Below are 13,574 nucleotides of genomic sequence, written 5' to 3' on the forward strand. Positions count from 1 at the left end.
TCATTTTCCAGGGCTAAAGACAGAGAAAGGTGAGGAAATGTAATGGAATTCAGAGACCCAAACAGTGTCTGGTTCATAACAGATGCTCAAAAACCATATATTGAAGGGATGGATGAATGAAAAACGCTTCAGGAGCTATATAAAATTTTCATTTATTTTCTCATTTAGCTGCCAACTTCGAAATGGATGGAGGAGTGGAAAGAGAACCTAGCAGGAAGCGGGAGACCTGGACTCTCTGTCCAGGTTCTGGCCTCAACTCTCTGTGATCTTGGGCAAGTTCCTTCCTCCCTCTCAGCCTCAGTTTCCCCTCATTAAAAGGAGGAACTGGGGATGGACCTGTGATCTCCAGACACGTGGGCTTCAAGCGTAGGATCCCTTGTCCACACTGGGTGCGGACTGAGGTCCAGGGGGCATTGGTGGTGCCCAGGACACGGGACCCTCCCTGAAGAAAGGCCCCAAGAGAGCCCTGGAGCGCAGACCCTCGCTGGGTTTGCGGATCGGGGGCCGGGGGCTGTGAGCGGAGAGCTGGGATGCGGCTCTGGGCCGCCGCCGCCGCTCACCTTTCCGATGTTTCCGCTGCTGTAGGAGTCCAGCAGGTTTATAAACACCCTCTGAATCCGGAGAACTTTCTCCGCGGGAGCAGCAGTTTCCTCTTCTTCAGCCATGGTGGGCACAGTGCTGGTTGCTACGGCGAAAGCGTCCCTCCGCTTGCCAAGGAGGCGGGGCCCGGGCCGGGGAGGCGGGGCCGGTTCTCTTTCTGGGGGCGGGGCCCGGGCGACACGTGCTGGGCAGGAGGGGCGTGTCGTGCGCAAAGCACGGAGTGCGGGGCGCTAGGCGGGGCATGCCAGGCGGGGCGGGGCGCTCCTGGCAGGGTGGGGCGTGTCGTACCGGGCTCTGGGCGGGGCGGGGCGTGCCGGGCGCTAAGCAGGGCGTGATAGGCGGGGCGGGGCGTGCCTGGCGGGGGGAGGCGGGGCGTGCCGGGCGCTGAGTTGGGTGTGCCCGGCCAAGCGGGGCTCAGGACCAGCAGTTGCGCGCGCTCTCGGCTGCTGGGCGCCAGGCGGATGTCCCGGCGAGTGCTCTCCGCAGCGCCGCGAGTGCAGCCCGGATCTCACCCTGGCTTGACGCCCACTGGGAGCCCTTGGGCAGTGCACCGTGTCTTTTGGAGGCTCCCTGGGCGTTTGTCCCAGGGGACCCTGTGATCTCAGTGCCTTTTTATCTTCATTGTTCGTAAGGTCTAAAAACACATCCCTGTGCCCGCTTGATCCGATGACTAAAAAATAATGAGGATTCTGAAGAAGAGGGAATGCCCCACAGCCTAGGCCTCTCCCCGCCACGTGGGAGTTACTGAGCGCGCTCCCGTGGGGTGGTCTGGCTGGGGCGACGGGGCGTGAGCCTCAGCTGCGAAGAACAGCTGTTGCCATGGAGTTTCAGGCTCCCGAGCATCTGAGCGACCCTAGCATCGTCTCGCCGTGCGGCGGTTGCGGCTTGGTCCGCGGGCCCAGCTCCCTTGGGGTTGTTTCCAGACGCAAGTTCCGGGAGGACCCCTGGTGTCCGCTGGGGGCGACCAGAGGGCGTGGGTGCTCGGAATTCGCTCACATTCACCAAGGGACAAAATTTAGAATTGACCGTCCCACGAGAGATTATACATGCAGTTGCTGAGATAAATCCACAAATTGAAAGACAGCATCCAACCTGGTGATCACAGGACCGCAAAGGTTGTGGTGGACTAAGAGTACCTCCCGCAGTTACCTTGGAAGAGCCTGATCATATTGAACTATTTTCATGCTTTAAGCATTAATTAACTCGTTAAATGCAAATATTTAACACTTGCAGCAATTGTGTGTGAGTGGTTTCTCCTCGTTCTTTTTATTTTATTATTTTTAATAGAGACATGGTCTCACTGTGTTTATTGCCCAGGCTGGTCTCTGACTCCTAGGCTCAAGAGATTCTCCTGCCTCGTCCTCCTAAAGTGCTGGTATTGCAGGCATGAACCACTGCGCCAGCCTTCTTGTTCTTTTTAATTTTTACTTTATTTTTTTGAGACGGAGTCTTGCTCTGTCACCTAGACTGGAGTGCAATGGCATAATGTCGGCTCACTGCAACCTTGCCTCCCGAGTTCAAGCGATTCTTCTGCCTCAGTCTCCGGAGTAGCTGGGATTACAGGTGCCTACCACCACACCCGGCTAATTTTTCTATTTTTAGTAGACAGGGTTTCAACATGTTGGCCACACTGGTTTTGAACTTCTGGCCTCAAGTGATCCGCCCGCCTTGGCCTCCCAAAATGCTGTGGTTACAGGTGTGAGCCACCCCACCTGGCCTTTTCTTCTCTTTTTAATAAACGGAGTTTCGTTCTTGTGGCTGGAGTGCAATGGCCCGATCTCAGCTCAATCTCTGCCTCCCAGGTGCAAGTGATTCTCCTGCCTCAGCCTCCCAAGGAGCTGGGATAACAGGAATGCACCTCCACGCCCAGCTAATTTTTGTATTTTTAGTAGAGACGGGGTTTCTCCATGTTGTTCAGGCTGGTCTCGAACTCCCAACCTCAGGTGATCCGCCTGCCTCAGCCTCCCAAAGTGTTTCAAGAATCGGAGGTGGCCCAAGATCTCCAGACAGATTGGAGGCCCTGAGTTTTCAGGCACTCAAGAGATTTGGCTTTGAGTTTCAGCTCTGCAGTCATTTGTGGGAGGCTGGGACCAATCTTTTAACTTTCCCTAGGCTGTTAAATTGCCTGTAAAATAGGAGTGATACCACTAGCCTAATAAGGCTGTTAGGATTAAATAAGACATATGTGAAGCATTTTCTGAAGTGGTCTCCGAAGGTGAAATTACTGCTTTTTTTCTTTTTTTCTGCAAGGCTAAGGCACACTTCTACAGATGGAAGCCTTTATGTTTCAATTTTCTGTCCCCACCCCATTTTCTTTTGCATACATACAAGTCTCATTAAAACTTGTTTTGATAAAGTAACGCTTTGAAATTTTTGCCAACTCAATTTGGGAACAGTTTGCTTATAGCAAATATTTTTTGCTTTTTTTTTGAGATGAAGTCTTGCTCTCTTGCTTAGGCTGTAGTGCAGTGGTGTGATCTCAGCTCACCACAACCTCCGCCTCCTGGGTTCAAGTCATTCTCCTGCCTTAGCCTCCCGAGTAGCTGGGATTACAGACACATGCCACTATACCCAGCTAATTTTTGTATTTTGAGTAGAGATGGGGTTTCACCATGTTGGTCAGGCTGGTCTTGAACTCCTGACCTCGTGATCCATCCACTTTGTCCTCCCAAAGTGCTGGGATTACAGGTATGAGCCACCGCACTGCACTCGGCATTTTTTTTTTTTAATCAACAAGAAAGTAGTGTCAGTTTAAATGTACAAGTATTCACGCAAGATCAGTGCAAAACTTAGAAAATATGCTTCAGCATTCTTTCAAATGACTTACTAGTTCAAATATTCTTAAATTCACTTGATTCATTTTCAAATTGTTACTTTGCCTCTGCGTTCCTTGTTGATATGCAGTTAAGCAGGTAAATACTTTGAAAGTTATTCAGCTAGTCATGCTACAATGAAATATGACTTACCTGTGTTTCTTGAAATAAGGGGGATGGCATCTAGATAATTTCATATATATTGGTAGGTTCAAAAAGGAGATTCTATTATTACTGTTTGAGACTAAGTCTCACTCTGTCGACCAGGCTGGAGTACATGGGGGCAATCTTGGCTCACTGCAACCTCCACCTCATGGGTTCAAGCAATTCTCCTGCCTCAGTCTCCTGAGTAGTTAGGCTTACAAGCGTGTGCCACCACGCCCAGTTAATTTTTGTATTTTTAGTAGAGATGGGGTTTCACCATGTTGGGCAGGCTGGTCTCGAATTCCCGACCTCAGGTAATTCACCCACCTCAGCTTCCCAAAGTGTTGGGATTACAGGTGTGAGTCACAACGCCCAGGCTGGAGATTCTATTAATTCTATTATACCAACTAATGGATCTTTCCTTTGTTATTCTTTCCCTCTTTTAAAATCAGTTTTCATATAAACACAAAATTAATGTGATGGCTTTTATTAACACATACTATATGGGTAGAGCTGGTGGAGTCAGAAGACCTGGGTTCTGATCCAATGCCACTTCTCACAGGTAGCTGCTGAGCAAGTTGCTCAGTCTGTCTCACCCATACCATCCAGAAAATAAAGAGGATGGAAAGAAAGTTCTGAAGTCAATATGGCACCTATCGGAATTTCAGTGTTTCTTACTGTATTCCTCCTTAACATTCAAACAGCACATTTTATGTTTCTGAACACGGGAGAGAACAGCACAGTGTGCAATGGAAGAAGCTGTTTGTAAATGCACTAGTAGCAGCTGGACCTGGAGAAAAGGTGGGAAGAGTGTCACTATGGGAAATGAGGTGTGCACTCTTTTCTTCACAATCATGCTGCCTCTTCAAGGATCCTGGGAGCAGATACGACCCAGCAAGGCTTGGTGCTTTTGCTAGACAGCCTTCAGCTAGCTTAAACCCCACATCAATTGCATTCCTGCTTCTAATTAGTACATACAAGCTAATGGATAAAATGTGAAAAAGTATTAAGAAAATGAAAATGACCTATTTTTATTATCTAGTGATTACTAACATCTTATAATCGTTTCATTTTTTGTTACATACACAGTTTTCAAAACAGTATGTATAGTTTTATATCCTTCTTTGTGTAGCATTATTTTTCCCCATTGCCATTTTTTCATGATTTTTAGTGGCTGCCTATTTTCCATCTAAAGGATGTAGCATAACTTTACCACTCTTTAGAGCCTTCTCAATTTTTCATTAGGGAAAATGAACCCTTGTATAATAGTTTATCTTTTTTCTGAATCATTTTTCAATGCTAGATTGCTAGTATATTACCAATTCAGAAATTATAAACTTCGTAAAGGATTTATTATCAATGTTTCCAGAAAGATCTCACCAACATACCCTCCAATAGAATGTAAGAATGCTCCCTCACTAAATCCTCACTGGTATTAAGTTTAAATAAGAAGAATCACAAAATTAGTAAGTAAAATGACCAGATCACTTAAAATTTTTCTTTCTTGAAAGAATAGTTGGGTTGGACCTCTTTCAAGTAATTACTGACCTCTGCATTTTTTTTTTTTTTGAGTTGATTGTATTTGCCCATTGTTTGTATTTTTTCTTCCTTTGATTTGTAAGAGTTATTTATACACAAGTTTTTCATTTTCCTTTAGAAGCAAAATCAAGGCTTAATTTATCTGGTTGTTCCATAACATAATTTTCTTTTTTTTTTTTTTTTTTTTTAAATAGACGGGGTCTTGTTCTGTCATCCAGGTTGCAGTGCAGAAGCACGATTGTAGTTCACTACAGTCTCCAATTCCTGGGCTCAAGCAATTTTCCTGCTTCAGCTTTCCTAGTAGCTACGACTACAGGCGTGTGTCACCAGCCATGCTTTCATAACTTTTTGTAGAGATAGGATCTATGTTGCTCAGGCTGGTTTTGTACTCCTCACGTGATCCTCCTGACTGGGACTCCCAAACCACTGGAATTCCAAGTGTGAGCCAGCACGCCCAGCCTATCTGCTGGTTAAGTTCTTTAAACGGACCAGGTAACATGGAGGTTTTAATATCTAGATTCTCATGTATATCTGTGTAGTTTTATTAAAGTCCTCTCCTCTTGTTCCTCATTACTCTTTCATAGTAATAAAAAGTGGCTCACTTCAGTCACTTCAAATCAAAACATAATAATACAGAATTAAAAAATGGAAACAAGCTCTTGGAATTAATCATTTATCACAAAGTGAACAATTTCAATTCTTAAACATACAATCATCACTTTTCTTCATACTAACTCAAAATGAGTAAAGAGAATTTTATTCAAACTTTACAAATATCATTTACATTTAGCCTGAGATTAAGCATGAGAAAGTTCAACCTGAAGTTAGACTTCATTGCCCAGTTAAGCATCTGAAAATAAAGCTGAGAATTAATATACATCATCAAACAAAGCATTCCAATGAAGTCTGACAGTGGATTGCGACACAAACAACTTTAATTTGCTCTGGTCCACATGATCTTCAGAGCCTAAAAGTTCCTATTTTTTATTAATGATGGAAAAATATCTGCACATGACAAATGTATGAAGGTGTGACCAGATGCAAAATTTCAGTTCCACATTTCTACGGCAGCTGCTTTAGGCAACCATTAAAAAACAACTCCCCAATCCTTATGGTTCAACATGTACTTGACAACATGTGGCAGCATGGTACATTTATGAAGTTTATAAATATCAGTACCTGTAATAAAATATAAAATACTGAGTATCCCTTTTTCAAATATTAAGTCTCTGAATGCTTCATTCATCCTTTGGTTTCAAACCCATACAATGCACTCATATTACATTGTAGATTTCGCATGGAGACAGAATACTGTACATCTGTTGGGGAAGGTGGGGTGCTGTGGGAATACCAAAGCACTACATCATAGAAAGTAAACGTTGAAGCAAAAATACTTTCTGAATATATACTGTACATTATGTAAACACACATTCAGAATAAGAATCAACACAGGCCAAAATATTGTTTTTTAGGAAACCAGTATCTTTCTTCTTTTAAATCACACACTGAAGATGCTTTTTGTTAAGAAAAAGAATGGAGTCTGTTCCTGTATTTGCTTATGTGCTTAGATATCTAGGAAATGAGTAATTATTACATTCATTTGCTAACGGTTTATCCTCTGCTTAGTTGGCTGGCTGTTGCAAACACGGAATACAGAACTATTTCAGTCCTTGTTTTTCATTTAATACTAGTTAAGTAATATATAATTAATTCATCTTTATTAAACCATATTAGTAATATAAATAGATTACGTGAAGCAGTGAATTTCAAAATTTGTGCAGGGGAAACTAGTTGTAATTTGTTTCCAATAAGGCTAGTAGCAAATAATTACTACAAAGTTTGTCCAAGCTAGTAGTGAACCCCTGATTTAGCAGGCTGAATCAAAGTGTATAGTTAGGTAATTCTAATTCCTCTATTACTGTGCAAATCTAGAATTTCCTATGTAAAAGAGAGTGCTGGCAGCATCAAAGCCCTGTAATAAGAGTATGAAATACTGATTAGAATTTGAAATGCAGAGAGATTATATGAAGAAATGTGAAGGTCTTAATGATGGTATCACAGCAACGGCCTCAGAATTCCCTTAGTGAAACAGAAACTAAAATCATTATTCAATAATCTTCTGAGCCAAAAGCCTAAGTTGGAAGCAAGTGATTAAGACACAAAACCAAAGATGCATTTCATATGACCATATGCAAGAATTTCAAGCTTCATGTCAACATTCTGTACCAGCACCAGCCCCTCTGAAAGGAAAAAATATAGTCATGACTGTCCATCCCTTTTCAAAGCTTCCAGTCTTTGAAGGAGTGCGTTTCCAAATGCTTCCCGGTAGGCAGGGCTGAGTGTATCCAACAAGGAGTAGACTGTTTCATGGTAGGGAGTCTGTAAATGATCATCCACCTGGTCAAAAGCATAGCCTACCACCTACAAGGGAAATGCAACAGTGAATTCATCAGTTTTCATCTTGGTACAGAAAGCAAAAACCAAGTGTTTACGTGAATAATCATCCTTTTTAAAAAAATATATATATTTTTTTCCTAGCCACGGGACCACCAGAGATACATGGGTAATTATCAAATGAGACTATTTCTCAATCAAAGTCAGAGTATGTACATTTTAAACAAAAACTTTAATACTTGAGCAACTTGTAATATATAACACAGAAACACCAATAAAAAGCTCCCTATAGAATTTTTTTCAAAATTTAAAAGGTTTTATTTACTTCTGAGTCTCAAAGTAATGTAGAGAAAGAATTTGAAAAGCTACACAAAAACAGTATTTCATTTTCATATTACAAAACATGCATGTATTATTTACCCTATTTAATTCCACATATATTGAAGGTCTACTATATTAAGTACTATAATAGGTAATATAGCATTAGTTCATATTTTTATCATTATTTATTTTGTATTCCTTTTATACATAGAATTCTATAAACTATCCCTAATGATTTAGTTTTAATTAGTTAATTTTAATAATTATTTTATTAATAATTGGTTTAATCATTAGTTTAGTTTTCATAACTGCTTAGCCTTATTATTAGTAATCTGAAAGGTCACTTCCACTTAATATATTTCTTATCTGACAGGGAATGAATGCTCAACTCTGTGAGATAAAAGGGAATGTTACTGTGTTTTTTTTTCTTGGTGGGGTACACTATTTCTGGAAATTGCAATACCAGGTCGATGTGAGGAGTGAACAGAGCAAGAGCCTATTCTATCTCCCTGCTCCAAAAATCCATTTAATATACTATCCTTGGATAGAGGACCCAACAGATATTAAACTGATAAGAAGAGATACTACAACTGATCTTAGCCAAAAGGCTGAGAAGCGATGTGTAGGTTTTTTTCTCTCCTGTAAACACAGCTACAACTTTTCTTTTTGACAGGATTTTATAAGGTATGTCATGGTTCACCCGCACAACACAGGGCAAAATTAATTTAGTTTTTGCTGACTTGACTAAAGTCTGTAAATTCCCTATATAAATCCTAAATTTTTATGACATCTATTTAAGCCATAGAGATGAAAGTTTATGTTAGAAATAGAAGCTGAGCGTTTTTTTTTTAATGAAAAGCAGAGGCAGACACCTAAGGAAAATGAATCACACCTCTTCAGATCCATGCTCAATTACTGCACTCTACAGTGGAGTACAGTTGTTTGCCTCCTTCCTCTTATCTCTGCCAGACTGTGATCTTCCTGGTGAACATGGATCATGTCTTATTCATGGTTTGATTTTCAATTTGCTGATGCAGGATAGTAGCTCAATAAATGTTAACTGAATCAGACTGAAAAACAAATATTTGGGTACCTACTACATGCCAGGTTTTACAAATGGTTCAGATATTTCTGTTATCATACAGTCAAATAATCATTCCCCAAATCATTTTACTTTTTGTAATCTCTAAGTTAATTAAGAAGCAGGAACTCTCAGGGGTAGACAGACTCACCCAAGATCATTAAAATTCACATTTAAGACTGCACTGCTGACTCTCTGATCAGAACTCCTTCTACCTCTCCATAGCCAACTTAGAATTAACCAACACAACACAGAATTAGTTTACCTGGGGTCACTTACCTCTACTTCTGATTAAAGATCCATCTCTAAACACTAGGAGCTTTTAGTACAAATTTAAGGATGTGGAAAGGAGTGCAAGAAAATTAGTTAATTCAGGTACTACACTTAAAGCTAAGCAGCAGTCTTTGTGGCAGCTGTGAGGGAACTGAGGGCAGTACAAATGCTGGTCTTGCACTTTGCTCTATCAAGGAGTATACAGTATACATGACTCATCTCCAGCAAACTGAATCCAGTGAAATAAAGAGATATTTATGTACTTAACATAATATTATGTAACACTCTTACTTGCTTAGGCAGGCCTTGCTCACCATCTTATGATAATGTACAATTACTTTGAACAAATATAGAAACACAGAAATGTATGACATTTGCCAAGACTGAAGATTCATTGATTAGGAAGGTTAAAACTAAATTTTAGATTTTCTAATGTCTAGCCGTTTGTTCAGTAGGTCAAAGGTTTTTATAAGTTGTTTTTTTTTTTTTTCCCAAAAGGATCTCTTTGTGTACCCAGGCTGAAGTACAGTGGGCCAGTCACAGCTCACTGCAACCTTGAACTCATGGGCCCCCTCCTAAGCCTCCCAAGTAGTTGGGATTACAGGCAAATGCCACCATGTTGGGCTAATTAAAACATATACATATTGAAGAAACAGGGTCTCGCTATGTTGCCCAGGCTGATCTCGAATTCCTGGCCTAAAATGATCCTACTAGCTTGGCCTCCTTAAGTGCTAGGATTACAGGCAAGGGCCACCAGGCATGGCTTACAGTTTTTTTCTTTTTTAATTAAAAGTTGCTCTCTGGTGATGTTTTCTACTATTCTAAACTCATGATTTTCGTTTAAACAATGGAAAGGTTAATCTGCCTAGAAGAGCTCTCATAATAAAGAGATACTTGTAATAAAGGGCTAATAGGACACCACTGGAAATCTGGGGGTGGAATGTTCTGCTCTGATTTATTCTGATCTGGAAGACAGTGTTGTCATTTTTTTTTTTTTTTTTTTTTGAGACAGAGTTTCACTCTTGTTACCCAGGCTGGAGTGCAATGGCGTGATCTCGGCTCACCGCAGCCTCCGCCTCCTGGGTTCAGGCAATTCTCCTGCCTCAGCCTCCTGAGTAGCTGGGATTACAGGCACGCGCCACCATGCCCAGCTAATTTTTTGTATTTTTAGTAGAGACGGGGTTTCACCATGTTGACCAGGATGGTCTCGATCTCTTGACCTTGAGATCCACTCGCCTCGGCCTCCCAAAGTGCTGGGATTACAGGCGTGAGCCACCGTGCCCGGCCCAAGTATGTTATTTTAACAGAAGAGACATTTCTAAGAGGTTGACAAAGATCTTTTCAACACAATGACTGCAAAACCCATCAATGCAGAGAATGTATATATAATTTTGGTGAACACATTTAGCTATAGATGAGAAATAAATTAGTTTTGAGGGTCATGATTAAAACAAAGTCACACCCTGCAAATCAAATATTTTTCAAAAAAATTCAGTTTCTCCATATTGATCAAAAGACTTTGAAATTAATAAAAATTTCTAGGTAGAAAGTTTTCCTTAAAAAAATTTTGGAAGCTACTGAATATCCAGTTCCTAGTTAACACTCTTCCCCTCCCCACTCACCCCTCTTTTTAATAAAGTGGTAAAGACATAATTTTTTTTTCTAAAAAGAAAAGTGAGTTACCTTAAGCCCCGCTTCAGTGAGCTCTAGGCAGTATCTGTTTCTCTCCTTTGTTTCCACGTTGATATAGGCCACATCATCTGCACAGCGCAGGCTTTTCGAGACAAACATGTTGTTAACAGCAAAGAGAACATCATTTACAACTGCTTCAGCTTCTAGCCTCATGTCTTTCATGTCAGTTCCTTCAAAACCATTGAGCTCTGAACCTTCTTCAAATCCTGCCATACTGCTTAGCTCCATGGGATTACAATCTGTTTCCATTCTGTAAAAAAAGCAGTTATAAAATTTGTTTATAAAAGACATTCAAAATATTACATTTGATTAAAATTAGCTATGCCTTAAAACTGCCACTTAGCATAATACACTAGCTAATGATTTTTAGCAAAATACTATCTAAAAACATTTCTAGTGGTTTCTCACAGTAAAATCACAGACCTCCTATAGATTTTTAAAAAAAGGATCTCCCTTCTTCACTTACCCTCAAAAGGTCAATTTCCATACTGATAAGCATTTAGAACGTTATGGTTTATTTAAGCTATACTGAATAATGCCGCAGTAACAATCCTAGTACATATTTTTGAAAATAAATATATAATTATTTCTCTAGGAAAGATATTTAGAACCAAAATTGCTGAGTCAAAGGACGTACTTATTTTAACTTTGAATAGATACTGCCAATTTACCCTTCAAAAAAGAATGTATGACTTACACTTCACTAACAGAATATGAGGGACTGTAGTCTTTTTCACCTCTTTCCAATTCTTTTAAATTCTTGCCAATTTAAGAGGAAAAGAATGATAGCTCACTGTTTTAATAAGTATTTCCTTGAGTAAACATCTTTTTGGATGTTTATAGGACATTTTTGGTTCTAAGATCATACAGTTTTAAAAGCAAAAATGGAAATGAATCTAAATTGTATGAAATCAGAGTGCAAGCCTTTACCTACCACAGTATACTACCTCTCAGTAGTTCCTTTTATGACTTTTGGCCTTTGCTCTAGGCCTTCCCCATCCCATGATTACATTTTAAAAATCCCCTAAATTGCCTTCTAAATTCTCATTCTATCTGCATTTAACTCTTTGATCCATCTGGAATTTATTTTGCATAACTTTATTTACCAGATGGATAGCCAACTGTCCCAACACCATTTACTGAATAACTCATCTTTTCACCACTAATTTGAACTGACCCAAATGTTATATTTTAAAAAATATTATTTCTAATTTCTCATGCTGACTTGATCCAATATTACTGCCAGGCTGCTACGTAGTTTTAGCTTTTCTTCTGTGACTGGGGTTAAAAAGGATCTTCCTGGCTGTGTGTATTCTTAGGCAATTGTATTCTTACAATTTGAAATGTATGAATGAGAAAAGTTAATGAATGTGAAAGTGCTCTGGAATGTAAAAAGAGCTTTACAGAACAAGCTATTGTGAGCTATTGTGCTTTCTTTTTACTTGGCAGGTTTTAAAAGTAAGGTTTTATTTCTCTAATATGGATGAAGCATCTGCCATTGTGAATGAAACATAACTCTTCATTCTTTCGCATATTCAATCAACATTCATTTCCTATGTACTTGAGCACTGTGGTCAAGGACTAGTCTGACCCCCTCACCACACTGGAGTTAGATTAGACCAGTAATAAACTCACTGTATTTTAAGAGACAAGGTCTCACCATGTTGCCCAGGCTAGAGGGCAGTGGTTATTCACAGATGTCATCTTTGTGCACTAAAGCCTAGCACTCCTGTGCTCAAGCCATCCTGCTACCTCAGCTGCCTGAGTAGTTGGGACTACAGGCTCGTGCCACCACATCTGACCCTTAAATGCATTTTTAGAAGGAGTCTCAATTTTTTTCTGACAATACGGACAACATTTATAAGCATTTAATTTAAACTATTGATCTGGTATATGACACTGTTCATTGCTATTTCCAAGTTACTAACTCATGCCCTATTTGTGTAATATTAAAAATCCTTTAAGGTAGTGACATTCGAAATCCTTTAAGCTAGTCATTAGAATTATCTGCAAGAGCTTCTAAAATTATAGATACATTTTCCTCACTGCAGAAAAGCAAAATCAAAATCTCTGGAAGACCCGTTATTTTTTTCAGAGCTTGAGTGATTCTGCTGTGCAGCCACTGCCCTAAGTTATCAGCAAAAATCAGCTAAATGTCATTTGCACATTATAAAAGTCAAAACTACTTGCTGAAGGCAATTTATAATAACATACATAAAGCTATTTCAAAAAATTACATAGCAAATGTATAATGCATTCCTCCAATCCTAGTTTGATTAATGATACGTTTTAAAGATTCTTAATCTTGTCTCTCACAGCACTTTACAAAATTAGTCCCTCGCTACAAACAACAGAAGTTAATTATAAAATTACCAATTATTGCTGGAGCAATCTGTCGGGTAATTGAAAGCTGAAATTGACTTATTATACAGGAAAAAACATTTGGTTTTCCAAATTTTACCTTATTCTAAAAATAATCAATATACTGCTTAAGATATTTGGTTTTATATATACAAAATGAGCCCTTTCTTTTTTACATAGTTTTGAAGATTTAGAAATGACTGTCTGCTATAAATCTTGACACCATGAATATCAAACATCTTAATTTTGCTAAAGTTGTCTAGTACTTCAATTAGAGATGTCAGAAATAATGATCATTACATAAAAGAATGTTTGTATGAGAAAGTTTTACATTTACAAAGCTTTTTTTTTTTTTT

At 39.7% G+C, this 13,574-nt stretch overlaps 2 protein-coding genes and 1 non-coding gene across 5 annotated transcripts in view; all 3 read right to left on the bottom strand.

Moving 5' to 3' along the window:
• Positions 1 to 763, bottom strand: part of AK7 (adenylate kinase 7) — a 79,298-nt gene extending 78,535 nt beyond the window's left edge. For 2 of the 3 annotated variants that reach the window (XM_017528171.2, XM_017528170.2), the window contains exon 1: positions 561 to 763. In XM_017528171.2, the coding sequence (XP_017383660.1) occupies positions 561 to 665 (105 nt within the window). In that variant the 5' untranslated portion in view covers positions 666 to 763. The remainder of the gene's footprint in view (positions 1 to 560) is intronic. The other variant, XM_017528169.2, reaches the window with a different exon arrangement.
• Positions 764 to 5,753: 4,990 nt separating this feature from the next.
• Positions 5,754 to 13,574, bottom strand: part of LOC108304111 (GSK3B interacting protein) — a 25,426-nt gene continuing 17,605 nt past the window's right edge. The window contains exons 2-3 of the mRNA XM_017528174.2: positions 10,849 to 11,107; positions 5,754 to 7,517 (exon numbers count right to left, since the gene is read on the bottom strand). Of these exons, the coding sequence (XP_017383663.1) occupies positions 7,356 to 7,517; positions 10,849 to 11,106 (420 nt within the window). The 5' untranslated portion in view covers position 11,107 and the 3' untranslated portion in view covers positions 5,754 to 7,355. The remainder of the gene's footprint in view (positions 7,518 to 10,848; positions 11,108 to 13,574) is intronic.
• LOC119471219 lies at positions 8,243 to 8,431 on the bottom strand. The gene has a single exon (XR_005200246.1). It is a non-coding gene; the product is annotated as a U2 spliceosomal RNA (small nuclear RNA).

Source organism: Cebus imitator, unplaced genomic scaffold (genome assembly GCF_001604975.1).
Source record: "Cebus imitator isolate Cc_AM_T3 unplaced genomic scaffold, Cebus_imitator-1.0 Scaffold52, whole genome shotgun sequence".
Lineage (NCBI taxonomy): Eukaryota > Metazoa > Chordata > Mammalia > Primates > Cebidae > Cebus > Cebus imitator.